At 39.4% G+C, this 17,726-nt stretch overlaps 2 protein-coding genes and 1 long non-coding RNA gene across 3 annotated transcripts; all 3 read left to right on the forward strand.

Annotated features, from left to right (window-relative positions):
• The first annotated feature begins 1,373 nt into the window (after positions 1-1,373).
• Positions 1,374-2,988, forward strand: LOC140562917 (uncharacterized). Its single transcript, XR_011980184.1, has 4 exons — positions 1,374-1,631; positions 1,989-2,042; positions 2,507-2,545; positions 2,665-2,988. It is a non-coding gene; the product is annotated as an uncharacterized lncRNA (long non-coding RNA).
• Positions 2,989-5,008: 2,020 nt separating this feature from the next.
• Positions 5,009-9,192, forward strand: LOC140562919 (placenta-specific gene 8 protein-like). The gene is made up of 3 exons (XM_072688783.1): positions 5,009-5,126; positions 5,410-5,564; positions 9,007-9,192. The coding sequence occupies exons 1-3, from the start codon at positions 5,009-5,011 to the stop codon at positions 9,190-9,192; spliced, it is 459 nt and encodes a 152-aa protein (XP_072544884.1).
• A 4,812-nt stretch (positions 9,193-14,004) lies between these two features.
• On the forward strand, positions 14,005-17,726 carry LOC140562920 (cornifelin homolog B-like). The gene is made up of 3 exons (XM_072688784.1): positions 14,005-14,107; positions 16,167-16,318; positions 17,604-17,726. Exons 1-3 carry the CDS (start codon positions 14,005-14,007, stop codon positions 17,724-17,726), a joined length of 378 nt encoding a protein of 125 aa, XP_072544885.1.

The following is a 17,726-nucleotide window of genomic DNA, read 5'->3' on the forward strand; positions in this document are numbered from 1 at the left end:
AGGCACATGTATAAAATTAGCAATATATTCTAACATGTTATTGAATAATAACTAAATATCTTTGCTAATTGTAGATTACTCGGCAAAGCAATTGTGCCATAGGAATGCAGTTGTGCAGTATTGCTACCAGTCCAAAGTAGAGCAGAGCCAGGTACTACTTTTTTGCTAAATAATATTATTTGTTATTCATTTATTATATATTTTTTATTAAAGTATTTGAGCAAGATTATTTTGTATACAGCTAACCAGAAATAGAATTTATTTAATCTGTGTAAAGTAACACCTAATGTTTGTTACAGTTTTTTTAATTGAGCTTTTTTCTCAACAAAAATACACAACTATTTCAGCCTTTAAATAAATATAACTAGTGACAGCAGCTTTGTGTCAAACACTTGCAAATGCATTTATGCCCAACAATATGGCAGCAGGTATCAGCTCAATAATAAGATTCATGAAATGTCTATAATATGTCTATTTTTGTATATTTATGTGGCCAAATAACTTAAACGTAACTTTATAAAGGGGGATTTGGACCTCTCTCAATGTTGTCATTGTGAGGCTTTGTTGTAACACTGTATGTCGTATGAAGGCTATACTTTAGCCCAGCTATCTCTGACTTATTTGCTAACTCTGATTTATTTACTTCGAGATATTATAATCACTGGGAATTATTTAAAATAATTAAAGTAGTTAAATAATTAAATTACAATTATTTTAAATACAATAGGTGTATATCATAAACACAGCTTACACTAATACTTGCCTTTCTGATCTGAACACTGTCCTCAGAGTGACTGTTAAGAAATATCTCTTCAATTTCTTTGAAATTTCTGTGAAAACTCACAGATGACATTTCTTGTTCCTCACTCTGCCCTACTTTTATCATATTATGGAACTTTTTGGCTGACCCTTTAAATAATCAATGTGAGTGGGGGGTCCAAGCTTCTATTCTTCACTCCAAAAACCTAATAATAACATATTATTAATAATTTGCATGGTTTTCTGTTTATTTACTGAGTAATTAATGGGATAATGTTATTTGAACTGGTTCTGTTTGCTGTTTTTTCTAAATTAAAAAGACCTCAGCACCTGTATCCCGTGTCAAGTGAATCTCAGGCCAAACACCACATTTGCTACCTTGCAATATATTTGTTTACTGTAGACACCACATGATCTGTGGGAGCTCATTGGCAAACAATGTCCAGTTCATACTGTTAGAAGCAGCACGTTGATCAAGCTTTAAAGAACCTCGGGACCTGAACAGGTATGTTTACTTACTTTAACAGGATTGTAAAAACACAACAGGGCCAAACCCATCTTAAAGTATTAAAAAAACATCTACAGTGGTCCCAAAAAATTCTGGTCATGGAGGACAGTATATATGTAGTCATCAATTGATTGGTTTCCCAGATGTGAATTAAGCCTAGTCCTGGACTACAACACCATTTCTATTAAATCAAAAACATAGTCCATGACTAGGCTTAATGTATGTCTGGGCACTGAACCCTTTATTTAGGAATACTGTAGTGTATAGATTTGAGTGTGAGCTGATTTTATTTGTATTTTCTATTCATTAGCATGCTCTCAAAGACGTCCTGGTAACGTTCTTGAGGAACCTTGGAAATGCACGTGTGAGTATTCTGTTTGTTTGTCAAAGCTCAGAGATTTTAACATACAATATTAAATACAGTGCTTAATCATGCTAGAATAGGGGTGGGCAACAGAACAGGGCCAGACATACTAAACCTGGTAATTAAGTGTGCTAGAATATGAAATATTGTGCAATCAATTGATGCTTAAAGATTCAGAGATGCTTAGGTAAAATGTATTTATTCATTAGTTTATTTAGTTTAGTTTTTTTCGCCAGTCAATCTACATTCAAATAAACTGAGATTTATTTTTCTTGATCTTGAAGAATTATTTTTATGGGGTATTTGTTGTGTAAAATCAAAACTGATTTGTTTTACTGCTGATCTTCTGTCCATTAGTGTGCACTAGAAAAAGCCTGATTAGGTCTGGTGGCAAACACTGGAAATGCAACTGTGAGTACATTCACACTTTATGCCTGCACAGACTTTAACTCAGTACGGTTCATTTATTCTGTGTAAATAGTTCTGGTTCTTATCTCTGCATCTAAACCTCCACTCCAACTTCTCCAAGAAGTGTTCAGTGGTGTTCAACCACTACAGAGAATGCAGCTCCACAGCTTAGGGCTGGGGGGCTTTATACCTAGCTGACACTTGGCATTGGGCATGATCTTCGGCTCATGTTCGGCTGCTCCAGAGCGTCCCATTCTATTGGCAGAACTTTTCTATGGAGGTTATACAAGACCATTGCGCCCAATAAAACACCTATGTTGGCAGTGGGTGCACCTTAAAGTAAATAATTCACTAATTAAAAGGGTGTCTGGATACTGTATTTGACGTTACACAGATCAGTGCAACTAATAGCCAAGACGTTGGGAGTCATCTGAGTATCTCTGTCTCTCTCTATCTGTCTTGTACAGTGGCTGGTGAGGAGTGTCTTTGCGCAAAGACAAGTAATGGTGAGTTCATTCCTTCTTACTTTTGATTACATACTGATATTACTTTTGCTATTATTATTTTACAGTATTGTTTAATCATGATTTTAAACTAATGCATTTGTATTTCTTATTTTGTTCAGGTTTAATCAAAAGACACTGCAAGAACACACGTTTCTTCAAAGTTTCCACACCTCTTTAAACTGCCACAGATGGATTTCAGAGCTTTCATTCTGACATAATGCTTTATCAGTAGTACCCAATAGTCTGGCTACCTGTGATTTAATGTGAATCTGAATTAATCTTGAACACAAATATGTTAGTAAACCTAAAGTGATAATGGAAAGAAGTTAAATGTAGGTCACAAGTTCTTTCTTTATTGACCCTTAATTGTTTTATTTTTATAAAATATTATTATTCAGTGTTCTTTTTATATCAAATATTTGTGTTGTATCTTTTTAGCTTTGGATAGATGTGTACAGTTTATATGCTTCCTTACTTTCCCAAAATAAAGCCAAAATTATGCACTCTGAATTCTGATGTCTGTGATTATGGTTGTTATGAATACTGAACATGTCTCTTCGTTGGTTCCTTGGCGATTGTGTGGGCTGTTATCAATATCTGGTGTAATCTTACACACTGGAGCTTTTGTGCAATTTGACCAGATTTAGACCCAAACAAACCTATCAGGCATGTTCCCACAGGCCACTGTCCTCTCAGTGGGGAAAAATGCACTCTTTTTTATCGAGTGCAGTGCATATTTCCTACACTGCCCTCTATCTAAGTGTTACATCAATAGCACAGTCCCAAGGTCCATGATGTTATCACCAACATTCTCATGTTTAAGATTTGGGTGAAGAAATCCTACTTCTTTGCAGCTGCTTGAACAGCTTTATACAATAGAAAATTGTTAATCAGCCAGTCGTGCTGCTGCTAACTAAGACTGACTTACTCAGAATGGCTATGAGGCACAATTAGTCACCATTTCCTTGGACGTTGAATTAAATTTTGTAATAAAATGAAAATGAAACACATCTCATAATGATAAGTGAATGTTTAAAGGCAACTTCAATAGCCAAAAGGCACATGTATAAAATAAGCAATATATTCTAACATGTTATTGAATAATAACTAAATATCTTTGCTAATTGTAGATTACTTGGCAAATCAATTGTGCCATAGGAATGCAGCTGTGCAGTATTGCTACCAGTGCAACGTAGGGCAGAACTAGGTACTACTTTTTTGAGATTATTTTGTATGCAGCTAACAAGAAATAGAATTTATTTAATCTGTGTAAAGTAACACCTAATGTTTGTTACAGTTTTTTTAATTGAGCTTTTTTCTCAACAAAAATACACAACTATTTCAGCCTTTAAATAAATATAATTAGTGACAGCAGCTTTGTGTCAAACACTTGTAAATGTATTTATGCCCAACAATATGGCAGCAGGTATCAGCTTAATAATTAGATTCATGAAATGTCTATAATATGTCTATTTTTGTATATTTATGTGGCCAAATAACTTAAACATAACTTTATAAAGAGGGATTTGGACCTCTCTCAATGTTGTCATTGTGAGGCTTTGTTGTAACACTGTATGTCATATGAAGGCTATACTTTAGCCCAGCTATCTCTGACTTATTTGCTAACTCTGATTTATTTACTTCAAGATATTATAATCACTGGGAATTATTTAAAATAATTAAAATAGTTAAATAATTAAATTACAATTATTTTAAATAAAATAGGTGTATATCATAAACACAGCTTACACTAATACTTGCCTTTCTGATCTGAACACTGTCCTCAGAGTGACTGTTAAGAAATATCTCTTCAATTTCTTTGAAATTTCTGTGAAAACTCACAGATGACATTTCTTGTTCCTCACTCTGCCCTACTTTTATCATATTATGGAACTTTTTGGCTGACCCTTTAAATGATCAATGTGTGGGGGGTCCAAGCTTCTATTCTTCACTCCAAAAACCTAATAATAACATATTATTAATCATTTGCATGGTTGTTTATTTACTGAGTAATAAATGGGATAATGTTATTTAAACTGGCTCTGTTTGTTGTTTTTTCTAAATTAAAAAGACCTCAGCACCTGTTTCCCGTGTCAAGTGAATCTCAGGCCAAACACCACATTTGCTACCTTGCAATATATTTGTTTACTGTAGACACCACATGATCTGTGGGAGCTCATTGGCCAGCAATGTCCAGTTCATACTGTTAGAAGCAGCACGTTGATCAAGCTTTAAAGAACCTCGGGACCTGAACAGGTATGTTTACTTACTTTAACAGGATTGTAAAAACACAACAGGGCCAAACCCGTCTTATTCCACAGTGTTTACTGCGGAGATGGATAGTTCTTCGGGTGTCACATTTGGTATATTGCAGAGGAAATGTTAGCACTGTTGTGAACTTAACCTCTCTTAGGTGGACTTCTGATGACATGCCTGGCATGTATTTCTAGACTATATTTCAGCATGGACAGAGAAAGCTTCCCCCTGCTGTTGTCAGTGGTACGGTCTCAGCCTGGTCCACTAGTTCAGGAGGGGCAGTGGAGCACTGGACTGTGTGAATGCTATGGGGATATGGGTGACTGTGAGTAGTCTGCTGCTCCTCTTGTCTTACAGATGTTTATTTTGACATTAACTGACAAATTGTGCTCATACTGTGTGTGGATGCTTCCATTTGTGGCAATGTATTTAGTACTTTGTGGGGTCCAAATGTCCCCCGTATGATGAAAATACTTTTGACTGACAAAATGTAATAAAACAGTAAAGCATTAATGTGTATCTGTACTTTGGCCACTAATATAAAAAAAGAGAACGTGAACTACTTTCTGTGTGTGTGTGTGTGTGTGTGTGTGTGTGTGTGTGTGTAGGTTGCTTTGCTCTCTGGTGTTTGCCTGTATTTGTGTGTAAGACGAGCAGGGCCGCAGGAGGCTGTTTGTGTTTGCCTTTGCTAGACTGTGTGGGCTGCGTGCCTCCAGCCTCCCTCGCAATGCGTGCAGCAGTGAGAGAGCGCTACGGCATTAAGGTAACACACACACACACGATTGGGACATCTGCTCCATCACTATTTCTTCTGAAATCATGAAATCATTAAAGAATTTACCCTGCTTTTGTAACTGTCACTACTGTCCAGAAGTTTTTGTACTAGATTTTGGCGCATTGCTGCGAGGATCTGATTGCATTCAGGGAGCTAGGTCAAGATGTTGGATGAACACCACCCCACCTCATCCCCAACTCCCCAGCTAACCTGAAAAGTACTGGCTAGAGCACAAACCATTAATATAGAGAACACAGTTCCACTGCTTCACAGCGCAACCCTGCTAGCCCATGTCTGGCATTAGGCATGGTGCCAATAGGTTTATGTTTATCTGCTCCAGAGAGTCCTATTCTATTGGCAGTGCTTTTCCCACAGGAACTACACAAGCTGTATGTGCATTTGCACAACTGTGTCAGCAATGGGTACCACTTAAAGTAGCTGCATTCAATGCATTCATTAGAAGCGGTGTCCACAAACATTTGGACACATAGTGTATAAACGTGTTGCGCTATTGTTCTACCTGCCTCAAGCGTTTAGATAAGCATCTTTGTCGCTCAGTGTCTCAGAGTTTCAACTGCTGAGAATGTTTGTGATATTTTAAGACCAAGAGCTGATACCTGTTCCTCTGCTGCTGAGAAACCTTTCAACGGTTAGAGACCAAGAGCTGATAACAACCCTCCCAGCATCTCTGACCCCACACACAGGAACTTTCCCACATCTGACGCCTCCATGAGTCGATGCGGTGTGTGGGATTGGGGATCGGAGATAAGCTGCCTAGTGGCTGGTGTTGGCCGATGGCCCAGGGTAGGCTTACGCACTTGGTGCTTTGCAATGTAGGTATTTAAAAGGCTAAAACTTCCCAACAGGTCTCTTGTTTACAAGTTTAAGTCTTATTTAGCCAAGACCTTTCCTAACCACACAGAACAGAGGCTCCTAACCACACACAAGTTGAGCTCTTGCTTGATCAAAGCCTTGCTTGAACATAAACTGTGTTGAACTGTGTTTATAAAACTAGACACATGATTCATTTCTTTCAAAAATGACTCAAATGAAATCAGTATCAGTACTTCCAGGTGAATATATCACATCAACTAGCTCATTTTAAGTGGGTTATTTATTCTTCCTACGAATGAGGAAGGGAGGCCTGGACTTCAGTGTTAAGCACACACTTTAATTGTTAATTCATCCTATATGGGGACAACTACAACAGTTTACTACACTCTTAAAAACAGGGATCTTCAAAGGTGATTTAGTAATGGCAATGGATATATATAAACCATAATAACCTAAAGAACCATTTAAATACTTAAACATGTCTTTACCTGGTTAAATAGTTCCTAAAAGCACCTCTCTGCAGGGGATGCCATATTGGGGGGACAGTTAGGACAGTTCTAAGGGTCTGTAAAAAATGTTATATGCAAAAATGGCAACTTTGCAGGAAAAGAAAAAACATTCAATGGGAGTCTATGTTTAAAAAAATTGGTCCAAATGTTAATGGTGAAACAAAGTACAAATTGACCCTTTTTTCAGTCGAAACACACCTGATTCAACTAGTCAGCTTGTTACCAAGCCCTTTCAGAGTTGCAGGGGGGATGTTAAAGCAGAGAATGCTAAATGAAACCCTTATTGCTAAGGTGTATCTTAGTTAGCTAATCAGAGTAAGATGGGGACGATTTGTAAAAACACCTGGACAAACAGATTAGGCCTCAGGTTTATCTGGATACTAACAGAATTTTCTCACAATCACTGTGGCGTCATGTCTGGCTCTGAATAGCAGTGTTATTGAACATCTGCCTGCACCGTTTAACTGAACGCTCTCGGCCTCCCTTAAAATCTTCATTGGGCTTCAGTCCCTCCAACATGGACAAAAGAGTTTGTCTTAGTTTATCTTGACCGAAGCGCATCACGCAAAAGATTTGTGTGACCCTGCACGTCTGCCGCAGCACGTCGTTTACCATTGTGCGGAGCTCAGCCGTGAACAGGTTCAGTGTGGAAAAGCAACGGTGTTCAGGCGGTGGAGCATACCAGAATTGGAGCCGCTAGAAATCCACCTGTTAAGAGTTTAGCAAAGCAGAGACATCACATCTCTGAATGGACAGACCAAAGACCAGCACTTACTGAACTATATTCTGGAGGAGAAAAAATCCCACTCAGCCCATGTAAACATTAGCAAGCACTCTGAACACCACACCCAGCAAAGCGCCACAGCCTCACTTTTCTGCATTAAACCTCTCACCAGGATACAGCGCTGAGGGGTCAGTTTCTCAAGGGGTTTGAGCAAAGCTTGCTGAAACAGTTTGAACAAATGCTGAAAGAATTAACACTGATCTTCAAGTTTATTCGTTTATTCATTTTAATCATAATCATTAGTGAATATGCCCCACTGTTCAGCCCTGCGTTCACTCCCATTCAGTTTAACTCTGGTTTTCCTGGTTGCCTCGTTAAAAATAACTGGGTGGAGTTTTTCAGCTGGAGCTGAACATGTTTAAACTTCCACACTGTGTTTGGTTGAATTATGGGTGAATTATGGATGTATAGGAATGTGCAGAAGCCTCAGACATTGTTTACTACATGTCTGGAAGCCGTTTAGCACTACTGTTTATGCTTCCGTATTAATGAACGCAGGAGTGTGATAATGGTCTACAGGGAACTGTAGAAAAAAGACACATCATTAGAGATCTTCAAGGACTTACTGTTTATCTCCTGTGAGTGATAAAAGACCCCTTTGATCGCATTGTTATTATGTAAGAGCTTAAGAGCAAAAGCTGCTGCTGGTTGGTTGCTGTTATGTAGGTATGCATGGTTGAATGCCAGGTTCATTCCCCACTCTTTATGTGTCTGCTGAATTTCAATACAATCGGCTCTTGATCTTCATGGCATTAGTCTCAGTGGTGGGAGACTGTGCTTTGAATGTTACCGAGGCAGTGGTGTGTGTAGTGCTGGTTTACTGATTTCTTCTAAGTAATGAGACCATCATGCACGGTTCTGTGACCTTGGAACATGAAAGAAGAAAGTTCTGGAGCGCGTAACAACAGCCTTATTGCCAGAGTGAAGGCCTTAGTGAAAAAAGCTACAGTAAAGCATTAGTTCAGCCGGGTTCTGAGAAGGCTTGTGTAAATTTACAGTCGGAAATGGGTTTTCCAGCTCTTGGATGTTTGGTTGATTTGTGGGATGGTTCTGGTTCGAAGGCAGTGGAAAAGCTGTTTTTGGAGACTGATATTTGAGTTTCCCAGTAGAGGGCACTCTTTCAGTTTCAAATACAGATGTTTTGTAGATAAACTAAAACTTCTGGGCCCGTAATTTTATACATCAGATTTATACATCATATAGTCAGATGGTATTATCTTACCTACTTCACCCTCTCTCTCTCTTTCACTCTCTCTCTCTCTCTCTCTCTCTCTCTCTCTCTCTCTCTCTCTCTCTGTCATAGGGCAATGTGTTCAGTGATTGTTTCTATGGCTGCTGCTGTTACCCGCTGTCCTGGTGTCAGATCTCCAGAGAGATGAAGAAGAGGACGGCTGCGCTGACCAAAGATCTGTCTCCCTCACCTTCCTCTTCCATGTCAAAAACACAGCGCACACCCCTTCTCTACCTGGATCACGCCCATGTCATTTAGAGTACTGGAGCCCACAAGCACCTTTCACAATGACTGCTTTTGAAGGCTGGGCCAAACTTCAGTGGGACGGGTAGAACTTTGTTCTATCAGAGAGTTTTATAGTAAATGCACAAGTTTGTAGGAGCTGCTTTAGCATTACCATTGCTTGTTTATTCACGTTACTATAGTGTTGTTTAGAGAGAGACAGAAAGAGTGAGAGAGATAAGGAGATAGAAAGAGGGAGTAAAAGAGAGGGAGGGAAGGATGGGGTAAGTGAGATTAAGATTAAGAGTGAGTGAAGGAGTGAAAAAGAGAGTTTAAGAATAGGAGAGTGAGAGCAAGTAAAAGAGGGAGTGAAAGAGGGAGCAAATGAGTGACGAGTGAATGAAAGAGTGAGCAAGTGAGCAAGTGATAAAAGAGTGAAAGGGTGTTGAAGAAAGTGAGTACAAAAGAGTTACACAAGGTTGTAGAATGAACATGAGTGAGAGTGACTACAAAACAGTGTGTAAAAGAGTGAGCAAATGAGTAAATATGGAGTAAGGGTGATTGGAAGAGTGAGTAATCGAGCAAAAAAGAGTTCGAGTAGAAGCGAGTGGGGGTGTGTGAAAGATCTAAAGAACTAAAGAGTGAACAAATGAGCAATAAGACAAAGAGATCCATATTCCCCATTTGTGTTGGACATATGCCTGGAGTGGTGGACAGGGTTAAGGGCCTTGCTTAAGGGCCCAACAGTGACAGTTTGCCAAGCCCTGGTCTCGAACCCACAACCCCATCGTCAATAGCCTGGTGACAGTGAGTGAGAGAAAGTGAAAGAGAGTGAGCAAATGAGCAAAAAATAGAGAGACCAAGAGAGTGAAGAGAGAGAGAAATGAAGTAAGTGGGTGAAAGATAATGAGTAAAGTAATGACGAAGAGGAAGAGAATGAGTGAGCGAAAGTTAAAAAAAAAAAAGGTGGGGAGCTTTTGTTGGTGCTCAGTCCAGAATGACTAAGCAAACTTGACAGCATTGTCTTATTCCACAGAGGGTTGGTAGGAACTCCAGACTCCCAAATGTACGTGCACAGGTTTCTGATACTATGTCCCCTTTAGTGTAACATATTACTGAATAACTACCATGTTCGCTTAGTCATTCTGGACTGGGTGCAGAACAGCTTTTCCCACTGCTTATCCATGAGAGAGTGAGAGAGAGAGTGAGTGAGTGAGTGAGCGAGTGAGTGAAAGAGTGAGTGAGTGAGACATGTTGACATGTTGTTTTAGTAGCTGAAAGCTGTCAGTAGTAACTGGTCTGGCCAGGTCAGATGAAAAAAGCATGAGGTTTGTGACTGAAACACAAACATGACTTTCTACAATGTACTTCAGTGAAACTCATGCAAAACCTTTGACATGTACGAGAGCTCACATTTCAGTTCCTCAGGTTCAACTACAAAACTCACTTTAGTTGTGTCATCACTAAATGATTGGGGCGGCATGGTGGCGCAGCAGGTGGTATGTGTGCTGCACAGCTCCAGGAGCTCCAAAAATACTGATTTTTTATTGTCAGTTGCCCTTAGGTGTGTGTGTGAGTGTGTGACTGAATAGGTGTGTGGTACCCTGCCTTGCATCTAATGGTCCCAGGAAGCTGACCAGGAAGACGCAGATACACCATTTGTCCAAATGTTTGTGGACACCCCTTTTAATGAATCCACTCCTTAATGCACAACTTAAATGCTACCAAGTGCTACGTTGCTAAGTTGCACCCAGTGTTGCTGACACAGATGTGGAAATGCACGCACACAAACAGCTTGACTAGTCCCTGTAGAGGAGTACTGCCAGTAACATAGAAATGCTAATGCTAGTCATGAGCAAGGGGATATAAACCCGCCCGGCAGTGCAGCTGTGTTCTCTGGAGCGATGGTGCTCCATCCAATCCATTTGAGATGAGGTGGTGATCATCCAACATCCTGACCTTATGAAGGCCCTTGTCACCGAATGCAATCAAATCAGCAATTTTCCTGATAAATCTAGTAAAAAGCCTTCCCTGAACAGTAGAAACAGCATGATAAACTCTTTTTTAATATCCTTGATTTCTGAAGAAACAATGAATGAGCAGGTGTCTTAATACTTATGTCCATATAGCATACGAAGATGGATAGATTACTAAATAATTCATAGTAGTTACAGAGAAATCTGCCCTGACTATGTTTAGATTATGGTTGTTAGCTGGAGACGTGCTTCCTCCTGGTAATACTTTAGACTACATTCTTAGGTGTGTCAGATTGAAAAATGTTGTCTAACACATTTAAGTACAGTTTCTTTAGTGATGTGGGCCTTAGTTTTTTTTAAAGATTGTTGTCTTTAAATGTCAAAGTGTAGGCAACAGCTTGACACACACAGAAACCTAAACAGTGTGGCATTGTGGTGGACCTGCTTTCTATACATTGTGAACTGGGTCTGCAGCATTGTTTCAAGATGTGTAATAAGAAGAACCTCATTCAGTATGAACAGATATATTACATATGCATGCCAGAGTGTGTGAGTGTGTATAAGAGAGAGAGAGAGACAGTGTTGGCTCTGTGTGTGTGTTTGATTTATTTATGGCTTTTGTTGATTTCAATAAAGAAATAAGCCAAAAATAGACACAAGCTCCAGGTTTATTCCTATAGCGCTTTACAGAGAGTACAAGCACCAATTGAGCAAGCCAATAGCAACAGTAGCAAGGGCAGAGCAACAGGAACCTTAAGAGGAACCGAGATTCAGAAGGGTTAGCCATTCTCCTCTGGTTGACACTGGAAGCACAACAGAGAACACAGTACAAGCATGAAATGTTGAATAACTCATTGATACACAGCAATAAAAAAAAACTGAAGAAAGAAATAAAAGTGAGCCTAATGCTACACACAAGTACTGAGATTTACCCATCATACACCTCAGGTTGATGTTAGGAGTCTTATCAGGGGGATATCAGGGAGTGAAGCAGGCTGGTGGGGTTTTGTGGCTCGGCCAGAGGGCGAATGACACATGCAGGGATCTGCATGGCGGTCTGGAGAGCATGCAGTAATGATGAGTAGGTGGGTAGGGGTGTCCTTCAATTGGCTTACATCTTTAAAATGGTATAAAATAAGTATATTAGCAAATGCTGCCCAGCAACCACAGGGTGCTGAACAAGGGTGAAAAGGGTGTGTATTGCATTCAGTTGGCATTTGACATTTTAATTTCTTGTCAAATAATAATGAAAAATATCATAATATCACCTATAAGTAGTCACCAAATTACCCCTCTGACAATACTTCAGTCCATTAAAAAAAGAAAGATGTGATTTAAGTGAAGGTTTCCGGCTTTTAAGATTGTGATGAAATACTGCATTAATAAGCCAAACCTGGCCATGAAGCTGCTTATTAGTCAATTATCTCATTTCTTTCGACTTATAGAGAGGCAATGTTACCAATGCTTGTAATTCCTCAACTGAGGTGGTGTAAAGAGGCAAAATGAGCAGAATTATTAATGTGCAAATAATGCCCTTATATGGACATAACTGTATCACAACAGATTTATAACAGAAAATAAAACTATAACAGAAATTCCAGTCTAGAACCCGGCCTCCAGAGAATCCAGTCTGACGACAGTGCAGCATCCTCCTTACATACACACACCTAACAAGTTCTACCAGTAACCCCTACCCTAAGGTGTGTGAATGAGTGAGTGTCTATCGCTTTATCTTCATCCTGCAGAAGTAAAGCAAGGTCAGTTTCAAGTGTGTGTGTGTGTGTGTGTCTCCTCTTCTGCCCTCCAGAACTTTACAAAGGTATGTGATTATTAGCTTCCATTCATAACAGATATCCAACAGTTGCAGTGTGTTCACGCTGGTTTGTATTTGATGCAGTGGTTATTATGGGCCCATATATACTTTTCTTTTCTTCAGGAATCACAGCAATCAAACATAACTGTATTTGTCTTCACTTGAAGGAACGGGCCATGAGAAAGTGACATTAGAAGATCAAGAAACAAATGATTTACGGTTTGCAGCTAGTCATTTATTCAAGGTCATTTGACGTACAAAGAAATGTGGCCAAAAGATTCTTGATTTGGAAAACCCTGAATTGGTGAAGGTCTCTTTTGAATTATGTGAAGGTTCTTTAAACTTTAGTCTACAGTATAGTGTTCATTTACAACAGTTTGGAGATTTAGAGATTTCCCTGCTCAAGCAGACCTACTGCTTAGTTTAACTTAGTGTGACTTAGTTTGGACCTTAATCACACATTTGCACATGCACATATGCACATAGTTATAGGTTTTTGTATTTATTGGGGGTTTTCTTTTCGTCTTTGAACTTGTTTGAACTGTCTATGCACCGTCTTGTGTTTTGTCTACTGTCCTTGCACTGCGGTGTCATGTCCTACCTATTCTGCAGACGAGACTTAGCCTAGCAGTGTTTGTTTGTACTGTACAAGCCCGTATTAGTATATAATGAATAAGTATAATTGAATTGAATTGAAGTTGACAATTAACAGATGGGGCGAATGAGGTGTGTTTGAGCAGTGAGATCTGTAAACTGTGCTGAACAAGAACACACAAGGCATTTTGTTAACTACAGTGTTTGCAAACAAAAGTCTCACAGTCTCAGAGTTAGAGGGTAGCATAGACCTTGAATTTGATCAAACTAAGTTCTGGTTTCTTGGACATGGATTAAACTAGTCTAAGGCTTTTCTCATAAATCTCCAAAAACCTCTATTTTCAGTGACCTAAAACACTGTGTGCATATAGAATGTGGACAGAGCCTAGGATTAGATTTGGTCTAAATTATTTAAATGTGAATTATTTAAATGTGTGTGTGTGTGTGTTTTTGTATACAGACATCATGGCGAAAATGGTGGTCCAGCAGCCCCAGCCCGTTGTGCTGGTGGCCTCCTCCAACCAGTGGAGCTCAGGCATCTGTGACTTCTGCGACAATGTACCTGAATGTGAGTTCGTTTATATGCAAGTTAGTGCAATTTGTCTGTTTTTGTGTGTGGCTGTGTTTGAGGGGATGAGCCTTTGAGAGGGTTTCAGTCACATGTGCACTGTCTCTCTAAAGGACCTGTTTATTCTCTTTCTGCTTGACTGGTGGGGTACTGTTACAACACTTTGTCGAATGTCGTACACTCGTCATATGAGAGGTCATTTCTCATGCCAAGTACCACTATTTTCAAACTTGATCCCTATCTGCTGCATCTGTAGAGCTGGTGTACAGTTCATTACCACAGACAACAAGCTCAGTGTGCTTCCCAGCTCTGCTTCCCTGAACCTTCTTGGAGTGTGTTTGAGCGGGCAGGAGTAATGAATGCCTGTACAATCATCTCCTTAATGAGGGCACGCCTCCTTAATTGTAACTTGATGGCTTCACGTAAAGATCTCTCTGTCTATGAAAGGAATGACATCCTCTTGCATCCCTCCTCAAACCCTGAGAATCAACAAACCTCCCCTGTCATATTCCAGCCTGACACAACAAAGTACGGAGTTTCTTTGCTAACATGGTGGGTATTTTGAGTAAGACGTGGTCACAAGATAATACACTGAAGCCACAAGATAATATATTAGGGCAACTAATTAATATACTGAGGTCACAAATGTAAATATTAATAATTAATAATCAATACTATTTCAGCAGATAATACTATGTCAGCAGATAATATTTTGGGGCTTGGAGGTTCATAGATATGTTAGATAGATAATATATTATTGGGGCTATGAGACAATTTACTGAGAGCACTATATATATATATATATATATATATATATATATATATATAAATAATAGACCACTAGATAATATCTCAAGGCCATTAATTAATACATTGTGGCTATGAGATAACATATTGGTATACAATTACATATAACATATAAACAAATATACTAGGAACTTGAAAAACTAGAAAATTTGTATCCCCAACATTTTAGCTCATGGCCACAAGATAATGTCCTGTAAAAGACCATTTAACCTGTTCATCTTCTTTGCAGACTGCCTGTGCAGAGGGACTTTATTAGGGCTAAAGCAATACTCATTGTCAGGACAGGCAGAGGTCAGGTAACAGACAGGCAGGCAGGCAGGTATAACACAGGCGAATCCATAATCCAGGTCACAGTACAAAGCAGAAGGTCAAAATGCCACAATCACATTCAAACATTTGGTGAAGAAACAGTGGCTTCACAAAGCACACTCCAACTGAAGTGCCTAAGAAGAGTCCTAATCAGTCCAACCATGAACAGCACCTGTGTGCTGGAGATGAGCCTCAGGTGAAGGGCGGAGCTTAGCCCTTGCACACTGCAGCGCCTGACCTGTGCATAAGCTCCCCACTGAGGCCAGCAGAGGGAGACATCACAATTTACTCACTGCTGAATGACTTCTAATAACAACCTTTATTGCTGCCCTGATCTCAGAACTTTAACTTACCATCATATTTAATATCAAATATGTATTTTTGTAATGTTATGCTATGGAAGTTTAATAATGACATATCTAATCATGTGCTTTTTTGTATTGTATTTAGCCCCTTGAAACCCAAGATCTCCAGGCTTTTATTATTTACTCCAATATAACTTAAGGGAACGGTTCATCAAAAATCACAATTCTAAACAGTTTTATCACATATATAGCGGAGGTTAGTGTAACAGGTGTTTAAGGGACACAAAGGGATTCTGGGTGATGTAGTCACTTTAGTGTAAACTTCAAGATGCAAATCTCAGACACTGACATATCTTGGCCAATCAGCTACATTTCTGTAGAGAAAGAATGTCTCAGCTAGCTTGATTATTATCCATGTAGTTACTGAATAATACAATAAATAACATTTAGGCCAGAATTACATAGGCCAGAATTAGTGGGTATTAATTGTGAGGTTATCTGTAGAGGGGTTTTTAAACCATGTTGATGTCAGCAGTGACTATCTGTCAAATGTTGTGCTGTCTGATTCAACATGGTCTTTGGTTACAAGGGCATTCTCTTTGACCGGAACCTGCTAATGTGTATCTTGTGTCCTGTAGGTTGTTTCTCGTTCTGGTGTCTGCCCTGTTTCGCCTGCTGCACATCAAAGAAACATGGAGAGTGCTTGTGCTTACCACTGCTCGAGTTGGGCTTCATTCCACCAATCACCTTAGCCATGAGAGCATCAGTGCGCCAGCGCTATGGCATCGAGGTTAGAACAGTGAAGAGTTGTAGGGAGTGTGTCATTGAGTAGTTAAAGTTCGAAGTATTAAAGTTATAAGATCAAGAACACATTCATGCACTATACTGTCCTACAAAGCCTAAGAACAGTGAGTAGAGCAGCGGTAAAACTACGAAAAATAGCTTTACTGTTTCAGCATTTTCGATATCCTGAAAAAATCTTAATAATTTTAATACATTTTACAAAATTTGTTCCTAAGTTCCTGCTAAAAGTAAGTGGGCAGAAATGAGATTGTTTGTATTATTATATATTTTATTCATGTGGAAAAAGTTTACACTAGAATCAAGTAAATTCAATGCAGCACTCTGAGTGGTCCAGCAGACTAAAGTGCTGCCACCAATTGCTGGTGCCAATCCCAGGTCATGCTGCCTGCCATCAGCAGCCGGAGCCAGAGGGACCACAACTGGGTGTGTAAATGACTCACTCTCTGTCCCTACATCACTTTAGTGTGATGCTGGTCAGGCGCAGGCACCTCCTAGCCATAGCATCATTGAGTTGGGTACCTGGCGCTTTCCTCAGAGCGCGGTGGTTGCCTAGAGACGTTACATCAGCGATAGTTCAAAAAGAGGTGGTGTATGGTTGCACATGTGGTGGAGGAGGCATGTGTCAGTCCTCAGCCTCGCAGTGTTGGGATCATGTGATAGGGGAGAGTGCTGAGAAAAGGGGGTTTGGTAATCAGCTACCTCAGTTGGCTAAAAATTAAATAAATAAATAAATAAAAAGTGCAGTTACTATGTTTAGACTTTGTGTGGCAGTATCGTAGGACTGTATGGTCCTGATTCTTCCTGAACTGAAAAACTATTAGAATGTACTGGAACTCTACTGAAAACACTTTCACCTGTTAAAACGTGATCACGTCTGCATGCAATTACCCGTGAAACACCTGTGTACTTATTTATGCTCACATGCAGTTTTTAGACAATGCACATGTGAAATACACACCATTACATGAACCATCCATAACATTAAAACTACAGATTACTGAAGTGAATAACATTGATTAGTAATCTGAAGTATCTGAATCTGAAGTCCCTTCAGTCCAGATCTTGAAGTTCTGACGAATGGGAAATCACGCTGCGCTGGATCTGCTCAAACACCACAAGTTAAAAGCCAGACTGGACAATTTTCCATTTGTCATTTCAAGATCTTAATGGTTTTGTTTGCAACCAGTTTTAGGTTTCTGAAGTCATTAGGCCTTCTCTCTCTTTTTGTTTGAACCTCATTTCTATTGTCTCTCTTTCTCTCTTTTACCTAGGGATCCATCTGTAATGACTGTGTCTATTCATTCTTTTGCTGTCCCTGTGTTTGGTGCCAAATGTCACGAGAGATGAACAAACGTAATCAGCCAGTCACATTCATCAACAGCCGAGCAAAATGA

Source organism: Salminus brasiliensis, chromosome 9, assembly GCF_030463535.1.
Source record: "Salminus brasiliensis chromosome 9, fSalBra1.hap2, whole genome shotgun sequence".
Taxonomy (NCBI): Eukaryota; Metazoa; Chordata; class Actinopteri; order Characiformes; family Bryconidae; genus Salminus; species Salminus brasiliensis.

What these genes read in the sequence shown, in the direction of transcription:
- LOC140562919 (XM_072688783.1), top strand. Translation starts at nt 5,009, where the DNA reads ATGGACAGAGAAAGCTTCCCCCTGCTGTTGTCAGTGGTACGGTCTCAG. An exon ending in CTATGGGGATATGGGTGACT is followed by an intron (nt 5,127 to 5,409) that starts GTGAGTAGTCTG and finishes GTGTGTGTGTAG; the next exon opens with GTTGCTTTGCTCTCTGGTGT. An exon ending in GAGAGCGCTACGGCATTAAG is followed by an intron (nt 5,565 to 9,006) that starts GTAACACACACA and finishes TCTCTGTCATAG; the next exon opens with GGCAATGTGTTCAGTGATTG.
- LOC140562920 (XM_072688784.1), top strand. Translation starts at nt 14,005, where the DNA reads ATGGCGAAAATGGTGGTCCAGCAGCCCCAGCCCGTTGTGCTGGTGGCC. An exon ending in CTGCGACAATGTACCTGAAT is followed by an intron (nt 14,108 to 16,166) that starts GTGAGTTCGTTT and finishes TGTGTCCTGTAG; the next exon opens with GTTGTTTCTCGTTCTGGTGT. An exon ending in GCCAGCGCTATGGCATCGAG is followed by an intron (nt 16,319 to 17,603) that starts GTTAGAACAGTG and finishes TCTTTTACCTAG; the next exon opens with GGATCCATCTGTAATGACTG.